This window comes from Mobula hypostoma, chromosome 8 (assembly GCF_963921235.1).
Source record: "Mobula hypostoma chromosome 8, sMobHyp1.1, whole genome shotgun sequence".
Lineage (NCBI taxonomy): Eukaryota > Metazoa > Chordata > Chondrichthyes > Myliobatiformes > Myliobatidae > Mobula > Mobula hypostoma.
Window position 1 is genome coordinate 21010629 of NC_086104.1, and position 19243 is coordinate 21029871.

General features: G+C 40.8%; 1 protein-coding gene across 1 annotated transcript in view; it reads left to right on the forward strand.

Annotated features, from left to right (window-relative positions):
- The window catches only part of exo1 (exonuclease 1), a 46797-nt gene that overhangs the window by 9827 nt on the left and 17727 nt on the right, over positions 1-19243 (forward strand). Inside the window, exons 5-10 of the mRNA XM_063055547.1 lie at positions 4851-4988; positions 5650-5862; positions 6008-6195; positions 10444-10540; positions 11342-11570; positions 18277-18520. Coding sequence (XP_062911617.1) covers positions 4851-4988; positions 5650-5862; positions 6008-6195; positions 10444-10540; positions 11342-11570; positions 18277-18520 — 1109 coding nt within the window. The remainder of the gene's footprint in view (positions 1-4850; positions 4989-5649; positions 5863-6007; positions 6196-10443; positions 10541-11341; positions 11571-18276; positions 18521-19243) is intronic.

Here is a 19243-nt window from a genome sequence, read left to right on the forward strand (position 1 = left end):
CCGGTACAATTTCCGCCATAGACAGACCACTAATGTATAGAGTACAGGTGGGAGAGAACGTATGTAGACGTCATGTGGACCAAATCCTGGATGCTCAGGTGAAAAACTCAACAAAATCTTGCCCGGACTCCCTGGACATAGAAACAAACACACCTGATGTGACCACATCAGCCTCATGCACAGATAAGCCTGTCATCAGTGCTGAGGACCCACCTGATGTACCTGTGGAGACTATTTCCCCGAAGCAAACGTTTCAGGGCAGACGTTACCCAGAGAGGCAGAGAAGACCCCGCCAGAGACTTGAGTTATAATTATTATTATTATGTTACTTTATTATAATTTGATATTATTAAGTTACTAAGTAAACAATTAGTAAGCATTGTATGTTAAGGGTACACATATTTGTTTAGCGTAGTGCCCCCAGTAAAAAAAACAGTTGATACACTATTAAAATAAAAGGGGAGGATTATACCATATAGTCTACTGTATAATATTGGACTACTTTATGTTGTAGTAATACATGGTATTGAGCATGTGCTATTAGGCGCGTATTGATCTGTACGTGTGTGTTCAGTTCGGTTTTAGTTAGTAAAGAACCCTGTTGATTTAACTCCCATCTCCAGCGTTTTATTTATAGCTTTGTTGTGTAAACCGGCCACATACACAACAAATACCTAACAACTAGGAAACCTAGCAATGAGGAGGAACCCGTCGCTACTGCTGGCCTCCCTGATATTGCCATGGTTTCTGGGAGGATTACCAGAATCCTGAAGAAATACCAGATTAATACCATCCACAAACTCACAAGGAAACTCAAATCACAGCTTATGCAGGTCAAAGATGACTTGGGACTCAGGACGGCTGCCATTTGCAGGATTCCCTGTGAATGCGGAGCAGAGCATATCGGACAGACGGGTTATGTGGTGGAATCCTGCATCAAGGAGCACAGGAGGTGTATCAGTTTGGGATACCTGGAGAAATTGGTGGAAATGGAACATTGCGTTTCAAATGGCCTTAGGATTGACTTCGAAGGCACAAAACTCAGTGCTTTTGGGAAATAAAACTAGAGAAAAAGAATTTTATCAAAGACGAAGGTCTTGCTCTGAGTAAGAGCTGGAATTCAATTGTAAACGAGGTAGGACAGCAGAAACCTGATTGGATGAGGACTAACCAACCAGGAAGTATAGGTAACGGGGTATATATACCACCAGACTAGACATGCTGAGGTAACATCCCTGATGAAGGTGGCAGAGTTTGTCATCGAAACGTAGGTTAAAATCGATACCTGTGCCCAGCTGGAAGCCCAAGACGAATTTATTCATCTAAAATACCATATCACTATTCTTCTTTTGCACTTCTTAGTTATTTATCTTTATTGTAAGTTTTAGTAATTTGTTATGTACTGCTGTCATTAAATAACAAACTGCACAACTTGGGTCAGGTGACAATAAACCTGATTCTGATTATTGAGAGAGGTTGAACAGGCAAGGACTTTTCTACTTCCTTGAAGCATAAGAGATTCATTGGTGATCTTATGGAGATATAAAAAATCATGATAGATAAAGATAGGATGAAATGCCCCTATCTCAGGGTTGGGGAATCAAGAACTGGAAGGTATTTGTTTAAGGTGAGAAGGGAAAGATTTAATAGGAACTGGAGCGGCAACATTTTTTCCACAGAGGATGGTGTGTATATGGAATGAGCTGCCAGCTGAAAAGTTTGGGGCAGGTACAATAACAATTTTTAAGAGGTGGTTGGACAGGTACGTTGACAGGAAAGGTTTAGAAAGATATCAGCCAAATGCAGGCAAATTGTCTCGCTTGAATGGGCATTGGACCAAAAGCAACACACATCAAAGTTGCTGGTGAACGCAGCAGGCCAGGCAGCATCTATAGGAAGAGGCGCAGTCGACGTTTCAGGCCGAGACCCTTCGTCAAGACTAACTGAAGGAAGAGTGAGTAAGGGATTTGAAAGCTGGAGGGGGAGGGGGAGATGCAAAATGATAGGAGAAGACAGGAGGGGGAGGGATAGAGCCGAGAGCTGGACAGGTGATAGGCAAAAGGGGATACGAGAGGATCATGGGACAGGAGGCCTAGGGAGAAAGACGGGGGGGGGGTGACCCAGAGGATGGGCAAGAGGTATATTCAGAGGGACAGAGGGAGAAAAAGGAGAGTGAGAGAAAGAATGTGTGCATAAAAATGAGTAACAGATGGGGTACGAGGGGAGGTGGGGCCTTAGCGGAAGTTAGAGAAGTCAATGTTCATGCCATCAGGTTGGAGGCTACCCAGACGGAATATAAGGTGTTGTTCCTCCAACCTGAGTGTGGCTTCATCTTTACAGTAGAGGAGGCCGTGGATAGACATGTCAGAATGGGAATGGGATGTGGAATTAAAATGTGTGGCCACTGGGAGATCCTGCTTTCTCTGGCGGACAGAGCGTAGATGTTCAGCAAAGCGGTCTCCCAGTCTGCGTCGGGTCTCACCAATATATAAAAGGCCACATCGGGAGCACCGGACGCAGTATATCACCCCAGTCGACTCACAGGTGAAGTGATGCCTCACCTGGAAGGACTGTTTGGGACCCTGAATGGTGGTAAGGGAGGAAGTGTAAGGGCATGTGTAGCACTTGTTCCGCTTACACGGATAAGTGCCAGGAGGGAGATCAGTGGGGAGGGATGGGGGGGGACGAATGGACAAGGGAGTTGTGTAGGGAGCGATCCCTGCGGAATGCAGAGAGAGGGGGGGAGGGAAAGATGTGCTTAGTGGTGGGATCCCGTTGGAGGTGGCAGAAGTTACGGAGGGTAATATGTTGGACCCGGAGGCTGGTGGGGTGGTAGGTGAGGACCAGGGGAACCCTATTCCTAGTGGGGTGGTGGGAGGATGGAGTGAGAGCAGATGTACGTGAAATGGGGGAGATGCGTTTAAGAGCAGAGTTGATAGTGGAGGAAGGGAAGCCCCTTTCTTTAAAAAATGAAGACATCTCCCTCGTCCTAGAATGAAAAGCCTCATCCTGAGAGCAGATGCGGCGGAGACGGAGGAATTGCGAGAAGGGGATGGCGTTTTTGCAAGAGACAGGGTGAGAAGAGGAATAGTCCAGATAGCTGTGGGAGTCAGTAGACTTATAGTAGACATCAGTGGATAAGCTGTCTCCAGAGACAGAGACAGAAAGATCTAGAAAGGGGAGGGAAGTGTCGGAAATGGACCAGGTAAACTTGAGGGCAGGGTGAAAGTTGGAGGCAAAGTTAATAAAGTCAACGAGTTCTGCATGCGTGCAGGAAGCAGCGCCAATGCAGTCGTCGATGTAGCGAAGGAAAAGTGGGGGACAGATACCAGAATAGGCACGGAACATAGATTGTTCCACAAACCCAACAAAAAGGCAGGCATAGCTAGGACCCATACGGGTGCCCATAGCTACACCTTTAGTTTGGAGGAAATGGGAGGAGCAAAAGGAGAAGTTATTAAGAGTAAGGACTAATTCCGCTAGACGGAGCAGAGTGGTGGTAGAGGGGAACTGATTAGGTCTGGAATCCAAAAAGAAGTGTAGAGCTTTGAGACCTTCCTGATGGGGGATGGAAGTATATAAGGACTGGACATCCATGGTGAAAATAAAGCGGTGGGGGCCAGGGAACTTAAAATCATCGAAAAGTTTAAGAGCGTGAGAAGTGTCACGAACATAGGTCGGAAGGGATTGAACAAGGGGTGATAAAACAGTGTCGAGGTATGCAGAAACGAGTTCGGTGGGGCAGGAGCAAGCTGAGACAATAGGTCTGCCAGGACTGGCAGGTTTGTGGATCTTGGGTAGGAGGTAGAAACGGGAAGTGCGGGGTGTGGGAACTATAAGGTTGGTAGCAGTGGATGGGAGATCCCCTGAGCGGATAAAGTCGTTGATAGTGTGGGAGACAATGGCCTGGTGCTCCTTAGTGGGGTCACGATCGAGGGGTAAATAAGAGGAGGTATCCGCGAGTTGTCGCTGTGCCTCGGCAAGGTAGAGGTCAGTACGCCAGACTACAACAGCACCCCCTTTATCAGCGGGTTTAATAATAATGTTAGGATTAGTGCGGAGGGAGTGGAGAGCAGAGCGTTCCGAAGGAGTGAGGTTGGAATGGGGACAAGGTGCGGTGAAGTCGAGACGGTTGATGTCCTGTCGGCAGTTGGCAATAAAGAGATCCAGAGCAGGCAGAAGACCAGAGCGGGGTGTCCATGAAGAAGAGGAGGGTTGAAGACGGGAGAAGGGGTCATCGGTGGGGGTGGAAGAGTCCTTGCTGAAGAAGTAGGCTCGGAGACGGCGGAAGAAAAGTTCTGCATCGTGGCCCGTTTCCATGCTGTAAGACTCTAACTCTATGACACATGGATGTTTATAAAATGCACCTTTCAGATTTTGATGTACTCTTTCTCAGAAAGAGGAAGAGCAACATCAAAACAAAAAAGCCATTGGCAATTCCCAGGAATAAATGAAATAAATTGAAAGAATCTATAAATAAAGAAAACACAATTTGGAAGGACAGGCTTTAAAATTGTTTAAAATATTTACTTATAGTAGAGGTTTGTGATAGTATCAGATATTTAAGTTACAAATTCATGACCCTGGCACATCATTACTTGTCATTTTTGGAGTATGCATATGTAGCCTGTATTTTCAATTCCCTTATCACACAACCTCTACAGATATCTATGCATGGGAAATAACCAATACAAATATTTGACCAAGGTTCAGCTTCATCAAATAATGATTTCCTTTTCCCTTGTGGAAGAATGCCTGGCTGGTACTTGCATGATTTCACTGGTGTCAATGTGTTGGTACAGAAACAACACAAGCATGTTTAACAGCATTCTTTTTTGATATGGATACAGGCTGCAAGAGCAAAAGGAATGGATTGTATTGTTGCACCTTATGAAGCTGATGCTCAGTTGGCTTATTTAAACAAGATTGGCATAGCTCAAGCAGTAATCACAGAAGATTCTGACCTGTTGGCATTTGGATGTAAAAAAGTAAGTGGAAAACCTTAAACAATTTTAATATAAAGGGATAAGATAACTACTTTGTCCTAATGTTAGTCATACAAAGTCAAATCAAGAAACTTGAAGAAGAGTGGTAGCTAACAGCAGTACTTCTTGATATTATTAGTATTATTATTATTATTACAGTTAATAATTGGAAAGGAGTAGATTGTTATACAGACTTTTTCTCCCCAGCAGATATTAACTACTTGAGCATATATGGGATTTTAAGAAAATCAGTTTAGAATTTGGATTTATTCGCCTTGAAGATAGTAGTGAGCCTCCTTCTTGAACCAGTCTATTCTATCATGTTATAATATACTATTATCCAGGACTTAGATTTGTTGGCAAGAGGAAGATAGTGGTGCGAAGGAGAAATCTATATGCATTGATGTTCCCTTGCCTTTACAGTTAGATGGGGAAATGAGGCCAACCACCTTAACTATTTCTTATTTCTTGTGGTTGATAATTTATTGCTCTTGATTATTCTTTGCATGTCTGTCTGATTTTTCAAGGGCCAGTTGAAGAATCAATCTTTTTTTAAAAACATTCTGCACACTATATGAATAAGAGTATTAACAGAAGTCAAGAAAAATTGTGATATCAAATCAGCTGAATAATTTGTAAGCGTCTTTTCTTACTGTGCTTTTAGGTTGTACTAAAAGTGGACAAGTGTGGGAATGGCATGGAAATTGACAAGGCTCGTTTTGGCAAATGCAAGCAACTGGGAGATGTCTTCACTGAAGAGAAGTTTAGATACATGTGCATTTTATCAGGGTGCGATTATTTGCCATCTATCCATGGAATTGGTTTGGCCAAAGCATGCAAATTGCTGCGGGTTGCTAACAATCCAGATATCATAACGGTAGGTCCATTTGACCCTGAGATTTTGCCCAATTTGGCTTAATTTTGCTACTTTAATGGAAAGCTTTATCAAAATTGTGCAGTGTGTTTTGGATGGCATAAATTGTTTATCTAACTACTGCTTATTCTTTTTGTCTCTTTTATAGGTGATCAAGAAAATGGGACAATATTTGAAGACAAATGTGATTGTACCAGATGAATATATAAATGGCTTCATCAGGGCAAATAACACATTTCTATATCAATTAGTGTTCGATCCATTGAAGCGGAAGCTTGTTCCTTTAAATGATTATTCTGATGGTGTTGATCCAAAATCTCTTGACTATGCTGGGCAGTATCCTTTACATTATTGTTTAACCAGATTTTTAAAAAATTTTTTTAAAAGTGCATTTATGTGAATGCAAAGAAAACGGTCGCTTGTACAATATTAATGTTTGGGGTGGCTCTGAAGAAACAGGTGTGGGGGTGTGGAGGAAGTAAGCAGTTGCAGAAGTTAAGCAGATAGCTAAAGCTTGCAAGCCTGCCCTGGCAATATGTTGAAGTGGTATGGTAGTGATAAAATATAGTCTGGTATTCCTCACACCACATTCTTTATCATTTGAACACTTCGGCCCTCTTGCACTATTTGGATGTCAGTGCCTAAAATTTCGATTTAAAAATAGTGAATAAAGCTGAAGGAAGAAAGTGTAGGTGGAGAAACATTTGTACAAAGTTGCTTTGGAGTGCAAGATCCTGGCCTCGTTATCAATATCGTTTCCTTACACCATTCTTGAAATGACTTGTTTCTAGAATAACATTTGCAAGGTGCTGCAGCTGCTTGAAGGTGAACCACCCCACAGTATTTGGGTATTGCTTGCAGCTTCACCAAACTTCAACTCAGAAAAAGAAAGTAATCTATGTTGCAGAAGAATCATTATTTGTGTATTGTGGTTATTGAGCTTAATTTATGTTAGCAGTCAGTTCAACCATGTTACCAATTTTGATTCCATGGTTACCAGAGAAAGGAAGGCCATTTCTGGATAAAAGAAGATGAATTGTAATTTTTTATATGAAAGCACTGTACATACCATTGCAATTTTGCACATTAACCCTTGTCAATTATTGTAACTAACCCTAACTCATACATATTTGGAATCTGGGAGGAAACCGGGCCACATGGAGGTTACGGGGAGAACATAAAAACTCTTTATATACAGCAGCAAGAGTTGAACCCTAGTCTCATAACTGGCGCTGTAAAAGTTGTGCTAACCACTATGCTACAGTGGTATGATATAACATCTTTCTGCATATGCAGTCTGTGTTTTTTTATCCATTCTTATGCAAATTTAAAAGAAGCAGATATTGTCATATATTTGTATGCATCATATTAATTTAGTTTATTTTCTAGTAATTCAAAGGTAAATCACTCTTGGAGCAGTGGGATTGGAAATTCCATTTAGGAATGAGATTCATTGAGTTTCAAAGTAAGCATTTCCCACAAAGCAAAAGAATAAGTACTAAATTCAGTGTTACAGGTTGCAGAACAATTTTGTTGAAGTTTATGTTGAACACTCAGATTAAGATAGCTGAAAGCTTGGAAATGTGTAGAATATTTAGGAGCTAAATACAAATTGGGAAATCAATTAAAATATTGGTAGGCTAAAATCTAAGAAAATACAATGATTTATGTGAACATGTAGAATGAAGGAGTAACTAAAGAAAAAGAGCCTATTAGAGATCATACAGCGAACCCATATGTGTAATTGCAGGACACGGATATGATTCTTAACGGACATTTTGCACCTGTCAGCACAAAAGAAAAAGAACCATGTCAATGCATGAAGAAAATATTGCATGAGGGAAGCATTAAGAGGCTTACCATCTGTCAAAATGGGTATATGTCCAGGTGCACAAAACCATTAGAAATGGGATTTGGAATGGGCCGCTTGGCCCCTCGTATCTGTGGTGCCATTAAATTAAGTCAAGAACAAAGAATATCACTGAGGTGAGCCAGGGTTGCCGTTGGTGATAAGATGTTGATGAAGCCATCTACGTGGGAAGGTCACGGGGGCAGTTTGAGAACACAAAGGGATATGTAAAAGGTTGTCAAATGCTGGTCCCAGTTATGTGAGTTACCCAGCAGATCAGGCACTGTAGGTTGGAAAAGAAAAACTGAGTTAAATATCATATATGGACAATCAATAACAAGACCAGCTAGTTCTGATACAAATTCTAAAAACGTAAGTCATGTCGAAGTGTAGAATTCTGTTTATGTGAGAAATGGCCAATTCTACTGTGAAGTGTCCATCTGTTTTTTTAAAGCGGAACCTCTGATAATTTTTTTATTCCCTTCTGGTTACACAAGATGTGTCAGAGAATTGAAAAACCTGTTAATGTGTCATTGTTCAAAAGGGAGAAATAATTGGGCTGAGCAGGCCAGGCAGCATCGATGGAGAAGAGTCGATGTTTCGAGCTGAGACCCTTCATCGGGACTTTTCCATAGGGGCTGCCAGGCTTGCTGAGTTCCTCCAGCATTTAGTGTGTATTGTTTTGATTTCCAGCATCTGCAGATTTTCCCTTGTTTGTAATAATTGGGCTGTTGGCTTAATTTTAGTAGTTGGAATTGTACTGAATTCTCAAGGATCAGTATAAGCCTGCACATGGGGAAAGTGCAGACTTAACAAATCCATTTGACCTATCTCTTTTAGGGGAATATCGTATCTGACCAATTTGTTTTAATTTTACTTGAGGAGTAACAAGAAGAGTTAACAAGGGCTGTGTGTTGATTGTCTGCCTTGATTTTCGTAAAGCTTATGATGAGTTGCCACAGGGCAGGCTTTTCAATGAAGTCCAAAGGAAAGTGACAATTTTGATCCACAGCCTTGAGTGTTAGACTACAGAGCATGATAGTCTGTCAATTGGAAGAAAAATTACAAATCCAGGGAAATCTGAGGTAATTCACATGGGAGTTGTTCAAGGCAAAATAATATTCACTAAATGGGAGGATGTTAATGTTGTGGAACAACAAAGGACCTTGAAGTGTAACAAAGAGCAGGACAAATCAATTAAACATACTGTAGAATATAGAAAGTACAGGCCTTGGGAAAAGTCTCTAGCTGTCAACTCTATCACTGTCTTTTATCATTTCTTTGCACTTCTGTTAAGTCACTTCTCTTCTAAAGTGAGAAGCCCTAGCTCGCTCAACCTTCTTCATAAGACATGCTCTCTCATCTAGGCAGCATTCTGGAAAATCTCAGTTCCCTCTCTAAACTTCCACATCTTTCCTATAATGAAATGATCAGAACTGAACACAATACTCCAAGTTATATAGAACTGCAACATTACTTCGAGTCTCTGGAACTCAATTCCCTGACTAATGAAGGCCACCACACCATACACCTTCTTAAACACCCTATCAACTTGTGCACCAACTTTGAGGGATCCATAAATGTGGACCTCAAGATTTCTGTTTCTCCCCACTGCTAAGAATCTTGCTATTAAATCTACTGTATCTTCATGTTCGGCCTTCCAAAGTGAATAACTTCTCACTCTTCTGGGTTGAACTCCATCTGCCACTTCTCAATGTTAATTTGTTAAATAAGCATCGAATACAAAAACAGAAATAGTGTGCTCGAACCGTGTACAACTTTAGGTAGGCCACAGATAACTGTGCACAGTCCCGATAATGACATAGTAAAATGTGGTTTCAGATGATGCAGAGAATTATAAGAATGTTGTCAAGACTGGGAAATTGTAGAAAGCCTAGATAATCTATGAAATACTCAGCACTCTGTCTGAGATGAGGATGTAAAATCCTTCATCAGAACTGGAAAAAAGTCTAAATATATCTGTAAGCTGCAGAGAATGTGGGGGAGTAGGATATCTTTGTTAGGGTAAAACCAGGGTCACCATAGCAATAGGATGCAATCAAAGTTATCTAGTTAATGAGTGGGAGCAATTAGACTGAGGGCAAGGATCAAATGATGTTGTAGTTGCAAAATGCAACTTCATACCAGTGAACATAATTTATCAATTTCCCAAAGCAGGTAGGGTGGAAGGCAAGTACCAGGAGAACTTCATCTTTGCATCCCAACAAAGAGTGGGTAGTGAAAGGATCAGAATCAGATTTAATATCACCAGCATATGTTGTGAAATTTGTCGACTTTGTGGCATCAGTACAATGCCATACATAATTGTAGAGAAAGTATAGGGCATTAGCAGTCTGAAATTGAATTGAATTGACTTTATTACTTGCATCCTTCATTAACATGAGGAGTAAAAATCTTCACAAAATTTGCTGCCTAAACTTAAGGTGGAGAAGGACATCTTCATCGCATTTAATTAATCCTTGGGTGGGTACTTGAAGACCTGCAGAGGCACAGACCAAGGTTGGGAGGTGGGATTATGTTGGGTCATGTTTTTTTAAACTGGTATTAACATAATATGTTTTGATTTATTCTGATTGATATTTTTTGATCTTTGGCACGTTTGGTTTTGAACTTCATTGTCTATCAATCCTGTTTAGCATGAATGGTGTCCACTCTATTTAATTTCCTGAATAGTATTTTCCATTTGTGCTTGTTCCTTAACTTGTCTTCTTTAGTCACTTTGGTGATGAGAAAGCTCTTCATATTGCTCTTGGAAATATAGATATTAAGACTTCAGAATTCATAGACAACTTCAGTCCATACACTTCACAGGTACTGTATATTCAATGATTCTAAATTGTAAGTGCAAATTTTATCATTTTGTTTTGCACCTTTCAGTATTAAGTCAACTGAAGTTATTTTTAAAGCTTTCTGCAGTACTTCTCAATCTCATGGATATTATATGAGACTGGTGTATGGATAAGTAACCTGCATATTCTGTTCAATTTATTAAATTATTTTGTCATACATCCATTTGTGATATCATCTACTATAATGTAATTTGTTTTGCTTCTATCCTGGAGCAGATAGTAATCGCTTCTGTAAGATGGGCATGGGGCTTGTGAGAAAAATACTGCCAAATGCATAACAGTGACTGACAGATACTGCCTTCAGCTTGCATCAATCTCAAACTGTCATTTTCTGAGTTAATATGTCAAGCTATTCTGAAATGCATGTGAAATAGGCATTATAAATAGCTTCTAAAAAACAACATGCATAAATGAAACTTTCTTGCTGCAAAAGCAGTCCTAATTTTGGATTCCAATTTTACTACTTGGTTTCCATTCAGAATTTCTAATACATTTAACTTGAACTTAAAAGTACGCACTTTTTTTTTCTTGATTTCTACTGATGAATATAAACCACAATCAAATTAATTAAAACATAATTTTGGTGTTTGTGGAGTCTTATTGGAAAATTGATGAAAGGGTATCCCTTTTATAACTGTGAAAGTATTGCAGTCAGTGGAGCACTTCTGAAGTCCTAATGTTTTGAAAGGAGAAATTATGACGTATGTTTCTCTGCTTCGGTCCAATAGAGAAGTTTGGCTACTTATTATTTTCCTTTTATTAGATTCTGCCAAGAAGGTCCAGTGGGTGGAATGACAATGAGACAAATAAGAAAGCTCTGCATATGCTGAGTATATGGAACAAAGAATACAGACCATATGAAAATGAACTTACAGTCCCAAAAGCAGAACTATCACCAGAAAAACCATGCACCCGAGATATGGAACGAGTGATCAATATTAAAAATTTAAAACACCTCAACAGAGTGGTACTGGCTAAAAGAGTAAGGGAAGGTAAGCTTTTTTAAAAATAGCTAGTTAACAAAACAACCCAGTTCATATATTCTGAATACTTATCCTACATCCTCACTGATTATTCCTTGTGAGATTTAAGGAAAATTTATTGACCTGTATGATGAAAATGATGGCTAGAGTGGAAGTAGACAGAATTGGTAGAAACCTCAGGATCTTAAGTTGACAATGTGACTAATGGTGACTAGCACCATCTGTTGGGGCAATGACTGTTCACTATTTTTAATGGCTTGGATCATGGGATAGAAAGCCAAAAAATGGCATTATAATCAAGAGTTGTGTGACTGGCAAATAGATTTCAATGTGTAATACAGTTGTCAGAATTTATGATAGCATTCTTACCAAAAATGACACAGCTAATGGATTACAAAAAACTATAATGTTCAGGCTCATTAAAATTAATCTCATCGAGCCTGTAGATACACTTCCCCTCTTTCTGACCATTTGTTAGCCTGAAAGTCGCTAGATCCCATTGTTCAAATGATACCCTGAGAAAGTTCATGCTGTCTAAGAATTGCAGTCCAAGAATTGCTCTCGAATGTGAGATTGTTCAATTTGATCTTAGAAAATAACCCGAATACTATCAAATGGTGAAAAACTTGAAGGCATCAGAGCTTCAGAGAAACCATTATAAAGGACTGCACCCAACAGTACAGACAAACAACCAATGTGCGAAAGACTACAAACAGAGCAAATAAAAAATAAAGGGGGAGAAAAGCAATAAATATCAAGAACATGAGACGAAGAGTTCTTGAAAGTGAATCCATAGGTGGTTTGAACAGTTCAGTAATAGGGTGAGTGAAGTTATCCCCTCTGGTTCTAGACCCAAATGTTCCTTAATCTGGTGGTGTGGCTACTGAGGCTTCTGTACCGCATTCCTGATGGCAGCAGTAAGAAGAGAGCATTGCCTGGATGTTGGAGGCCCTTGATGGATGTTGCTTTCCTGCATGTAACTGGGTTCAGTGGTGGGAAGGGCTTTACCTGTGATGGACTGGGCCATATCCATTGCATTTTTGTAGACTTTTCCATTTAAGGCATTAGTGTTTCCATATGAGGCTGTGATGCAACCAGTCAATATACTCTCCACCACACATCTATAGAATTTTGTCAAACTTTTTGATGACATACCAAACCTTTGCAAACTTCTAAGAAAGTAGAGGTGCTGCGGTGCTTTCTTCATAATGGCACATGTGCCTAACCCAGGACAGATCCTCTGAAATGATAACACCGAGTAATTTAAAGTTTAAATACCGGAAAACAAATGACATAACTCTTGTTAGTATTCAAACAATAATGCAGAAACTTGGCCATTTTGTTACTACACGGTAATAATTTCAGTTTAATTTGTGACTCGCTTTGTTAGTAATTGTATCCTCCTACTTCTATCATCTTGATTACAAGCATGTTCACTGCATTGCCTGCTTCTGCATCTCCCAATCCCATACAAACCTTTCATTTATTCCTTTGAAATAGGTCACGTAATGTTGCAATTTCAAATACCCAACACTTAGCCACTTAATTTATCATAGCGCTTCTGTAGAGGCTGTTTTTTCTACCTTCGCCCCCCTCCCCCCCCATTCGATTTCACTTTGGATACCTCTTCCCCCTTCAAAATCTTCTATTATTTTTTCCTAGTGTGTCTTTACCTCTGTAAGTCCAAAGTAGAGTCCCAATCCAGCCATCAGTTGTGGCAAGAATATATATATTTATATATATTCATATATATATATGCAACCTCTAAAACGAAGTCAGGCAGCATTGCCAGCGTCTCTTCCCAATGAGCTTAAAGTGTTCCATGCAACTTTTAAATAGAAGGGCATTGGATGTGGCAAAGTTGTTTCCCATGATGGGGGAGTCTAGTACGAGAGGGCATGACTTAAGGATTGAAGGGCGCCCTTTCAGAACAGAAATGTGAAAAAATTTTTTTAGTCAGAGGGTGGTGAATCTATGGAATTTGTTGCCACGGGCAGCAGTGGAGGCCAAGTCATTGGGTGTATTTAAGGCAGAGATTGATAGGTATCTGAGTAGCCAGGGCATCAAAGGTTATGGTGAGAAGGCGGGGGAGTGGAACTAAATAAGAGAATGGATCAGCTCATGATAAAATGGCAGAGCAGACTCGATGGGCCGAATGGCCTATTTCTGCTCCTTTGTCTTATGGTCTTATGGAATGTCACCATCCATCCCAATAGGCTCCAATGCACCTGAGCTCTCAGTCACTATTGCAAACCTTATAGAGTGTCCTTAGATCTTGTGCTTATCAGGGGGCTGGTATATTAGCAGACATATTCAACCTCGTCCTACTTCAATCTGAGGATTCTACCTGCTTTAAGAATACCATTATCATTCCAGTACCTGAGGAAAAACAAGATAATGTGCCTTAATGTCTACCATTTGGTGGCTCTGACATCCACCATCTTGAAGTGCTTTGAGAGGCTGGTCAAAGCATACATTAACTTCAGCCTCCCAGACAACCTTGACCCTCTGCAATTTGCCCGGTGCTGAAACAAGTCAACAACAGACTTGGTCTCCTTGGTCTTATACTCATCTCTGGAACATCTGGACTGTAAAGGTACCTATGTTAGACTGTTGTTTCATGACTATAGATCTGCAGAATACTATAATTCCAAGCAAACTCATCTCCTAACTCCTAAACCTGGAACTCAACACCTCCCTTTACAACAAAATTTTTGACTTCCTTACCAACAGACTGCAATCAGTAAGGATAGGCAGCAACACCTTTGCCAATAATATTCACAACACTAGCAACCTACAAGGCTGCATCTGCTTCCTTGTACACTCATCACTGTAGGGCCTGATTTGGGTCTAACTCCATCTACAAGTTTGCAGATGATATAACCATGTAACAATTACAGCACGGAAGCAGGCCATCTCGGCCCTTCTAGTCCGTGCCGAACTCTTACTCTCACCTAGTCCCACTGACCTGCACTCAGCCCATAACCCTCCATTCCTTTCCTGTCCATATATCTATCCAATTTAACTTTGAACGACAACATCGAACCTGCCTCAACCACTTCAGCTGGAAGCTCGTTCCATACAGCTGCCACTCTGTGAGTAAAGAAGTTCCCCCTCATGTTACCCCTAAACTTTTGTCCTCTAATTCTCAACCCATGCCCTCTTGTTTGAATCTTCCCCACTCTCAATGGAAAAAGTCTAACCACGTCAACTCTATCAATCCCCCTCATAATTTTAAACACCTCTATCAAGTAACCTCTCAACCTTCTACACTCCAAAGAATAAAGACCCAACTTGTTCAGCCTTTCTCTGTAACTTAGGAGATGAAACCCAGACAACATTTTAGTAAATCTCCTCTGTACTCTCTCAATTTTATTGACATCTTTCCTATAATTCAGTGACCAGAAATGAACACAATACTCCAAATTTGGCCTTACCAATGCCCTATACAATTTCAACATTACATCCCAACTCCTATACTCAATGCTCTGATTAATAAAGGCCAGCATACCAAAAGCTTTCTTCACCACCCTATCCACATGAGAGCACAGTTTCAGATACATAATTCCCTGAAAGTGGCGTCACAGGTAGACAGGGTTTTAAAGAAGGCATTTGGCTTCCTGGCATTCATAAATCAAAGTATTGAGTATAGGAATTGGGATGTTATGGGGAGGTTGTGTTGGGCACATGACCAAGTGGTTAAGGCGTTTGTCTGGTGATCTCAAGGTCGCTAGTTCGAGCCTCAGCTGTGGCAGTGTGTTTGTGTCCTTGAGCAGGGCACTTAATCACACATTGCTCTAGTCTGTGTGAGGAGTGGCGCCCCACACAGACTTCCAATCTGCACCTTGTAAGGCATGAAAATGCCCGACGCAGGCCTCTCATGGTCTGAGTCGACGTTCCCTGTATAAGACATTGGTGAGGCCAAATTTGGAGTATTATGTACAGTTCTGGTCACCTAACTATAAGAAGGATATCAGTAAGATTGAAAGAGTGCAGAGAAGATTTACTAGGATGTTGCCGGGTCTTCAGGAGTTGAGTTACAGATTGAACAGGTTAGGACTTTATTCCTTGGAGCGTAGAAGAATGAGGGGAGACTTGATAGAGGTTTACAAAATTATGGGGGGTATAGACAGAATAAATGTGAATAGGCTCTTTCCACTTAGATTAGGAGAGATAAATATGAGAGGACATGGTTTTAGGGTGAAAGGGGAAAGGTTTAGGGGGAACTACTTCACTCAGAGAGTGGTGGGAGTGTGGAACGAGCTGCCATCTGACGCGGTAAATGCGGGCTCACTCTTAAGTTTTAAGAATAAATTGGATAGGTACATGGATGGGAGAGGTCTGGAGGGTTATGGGCTGGATGCAGGTCAATGGGACTAGCGGAATAATGTTTCGGCACAGACTAGAAGGGCCGAATGGCCTGTTTTCTGTGCTGTAGTGTTCTATGGTTCTAATACTCCATATCTCAAATAACAGCGAGTCGGTACAAGAAGGAAATGGAGACTTAGTGACATGGTGTACGGCAACAATTTCTCCGTCAATGTCAGCAAATTGAATGAGCTAGTTATTGACTTTAGGAATGTGGACAGTGCACATGCTCCTGTTTCCACCAATAGTGCCAATGTCAAGAGGTTTGAGAGTTCGAAGTTCCTAGAAGTGAACATCATTAATAGCCTGTCCTGGCTCAAACATGTATCAGCCACAGACAAGATAGCTCATCAGTGTCTGTGCTTCTTCAGAGTGGTAAAAAAGATTGGGCATGTTTCCTTCGAACCTCACCAATTTTTATCAATGCACCATAGAAAACATCCAATCTGTAAGCATAATGGCAACTGCTGTGCCCACGACTGCAAGAAACCACAGAGAACGGTGGACACCACTCAGTTCATCACAGAAACCATCCTCCCCTCCATGGACTCTGTCTACACTTCTCACTACCTTAGTAAAGCAGCCAGCATAATCAAATATTCCACCCACCCAGACATTCTGTCTTCTTCCTTCTCCTGTCAGACAGAAGATAAAAAAGCCTGAAGATGTGTTTCATGAGGCTCAGGGACAGCTTCTATTCCACTGCTATAAGAGTTTTAAATGGTTCCCTAGTACAATAAGATGGATTCTTGATTTCCCATTCCCCTCCTTGTGACTTTCCACCTTTTTGTCTACCTGCACTGCACACTCAAAGGTTCAAAGGTCAAATTTAATATCAGAGAAATGTATACAATATACAACCTGAAATACTTTCTCTTTGCAAACATCCACGAAAAGAGAAGTGCCCCAAAGAATGAACGACAGTTAAACACGAGAACCCCAAAGTCCCCCCAGCTCCCCCCTCCCGTGCGTAAGCCGTGGCGAGCAACAATTCCCCCCTCCCCCCACCGCTACCGAGCATAAGCGTGAGCTAAGCGATAGCAAAGACACAGACACAGGGCTTCACATCTCATCCGACATTCGACAACCCACAAGTTCTCTCTCTCCCTGGCAAGGGAGAGGAAGGTGTCCCCCATTTTCACAGCAAGCGGGAGACATAACAACCCACTGGTTTACAATATTAAAAGACCATTTCGTCACTTTTTCGAGCTCTGTGTCTGAATATCGCAAAGACTTCGTGTCTTTGGGCCCACAGCGAAAGATTTTCTGGCCTCCCCGACAACACGAATCTCCTGCCGTGACACCAACCCACGATCCACCCATCTCCAGAGCCCCGAGATCTTAGGCTTCCGAACACGATCGAGACTCTCGGGCCAAATCGTTGGCGTGTCGAATAATGGCAAGTCATGGAGCCCCAAGAACAGGTCCCATTCCCGCAAAGAACCAAAGCCTGTATGTAACTCCAGGTCAGGGTCTTCAAAAGAACCCTGAAAGGGAAAAATAAAGATACTAATGGTGGAAATAGAGCTGCTTCCGAAGATGCAAGCAAAGGAGTTGCCGTTAAGCGCCATCATCACTCCTAAGCTCCACCTCCTTTCTCTGTAATTGTAATAATTTATTCTGTACTCTTGTTTCAATTCAGTGCACTATCATAATGAATTGATCTGTAATGATAGTGTGCAAGACAAATTTTTCACTGTATTGCAGTAATTGTGACAATACCAAACCAGTTTTGGATCTTTTATTAATTTTTAAATTAATTATCCATCAACAAAGCTATCCCGTACTATAAGGTTGTACTGTAAAGCAAAAGTTTGATTTCCTCGGGAACATAACTGGACTAGTTATTGAAGACCTTTGTTCAGAATCACTAACTCTGTTTAACTTTCTACAGATGCCATCTGAACTCTAAATTTTAGTTTCCAGAATTTTCTGGTTTTGTTCATAGTTCTTGCCTCTGCATTTTTTAATGTTACAGTCTTGTATTTCTGAAGATGTCAGAGGTTCTCAAAATTTTCTTCCTTTAAAAGAATATGGGTTACCTGATAAGTAATTTTAAATAATTGATTTATTGATTTTCTTCTTAATCTCACTTGCATTAGGTAGGTCTCTTATGCATTGTAATGGATTTCTCGTGGGGGGAAAGAGTGTTCTGATCAGAATACTTTCTTCAAATAGTCCTTGTGTAGATAGAGTAATAGAAATATTCTTTGGTGGGAAATCATCAATAGCTTGTATCTAACCAACTGATTTTCAGGAGGGTTTGATGAAATTAAAACAAAACTGAGTAATTCTATTGTTGTATACAAATACTGCTGGCTTAAAAATTTTTGCTTTGAACCACCAGATGAAAGTCTGTCAGATGGAGACTTGTTAAGTCAGTACACATTTCCAAATGATAAGAAAACGAAAAAAGATGTTTCAGAGTGCCTGGATCGACCATCTCCTCCTGAACTGGAGGTGCCCTTGGACCGCTCAGTCACTGAGGAAAGCCCAAGACCACACTCCAAGATCCGGAACCGATTTGCTACTATTTTACAAAAACGAAATGAAGATTTGGGCACTGTCGTTGTTCCTGGAACCAGAAGCCGGTAAAGTATCATTGGTGATTTTTTAAAATTGGATGCTGTTAAGTAATGCTAAGTTAGAGTGCTACTGCATTTCTGCTACAATATTCTTATGGCAGGATAAAATTAACCTTAATCTAACTTTCCTAACAGGACACTTACTACAATTATTTTCTTGGTTGCTATCAGTAGCAACTTGGATAATGTCTTACATAGAGCAAAGCAAGTAGTAGAGCTCCAGTGACCCTGGTGCAATCCTGAACTCTGGTGCTGTCACTGTAGGTGTGTGCACATTCTCCCTGCCTTTATGTTGGATTTCTTTACCTCTTCCTGTTTCTTCCCACCTGCCAGAAATGTGTGGGTTCATTGGATAATAGCCCACAGTAAGTTGTATGAAGGTAGTGGGAGAATCTGGCGGCATTTTATTTGTAATATGGGGAGAACAAAATGCGATTCTTGTTAATAGACGCTTGACAGTTGGTGTAGACTCACTGAGCCAAAGGCCTTGCTTCAATACAGTATTGAAAGATCTGATGCATCTGAATAAACCCACTGAAACATTATTGGCCTATTTTCCTGGTATTGTCATCTGGCCTTTGTTTTTTAGCATAGAAACAAGCCAACCATATATGCCAACCAGCATGCTTGTCATATCATCTTCATTTACCTCAATGTTATCGATGTTTGTTTTTTAGGTCATTCGTATTCACAAATGTGTCTTAAATAAATACGTGAAATGTTTCAGAT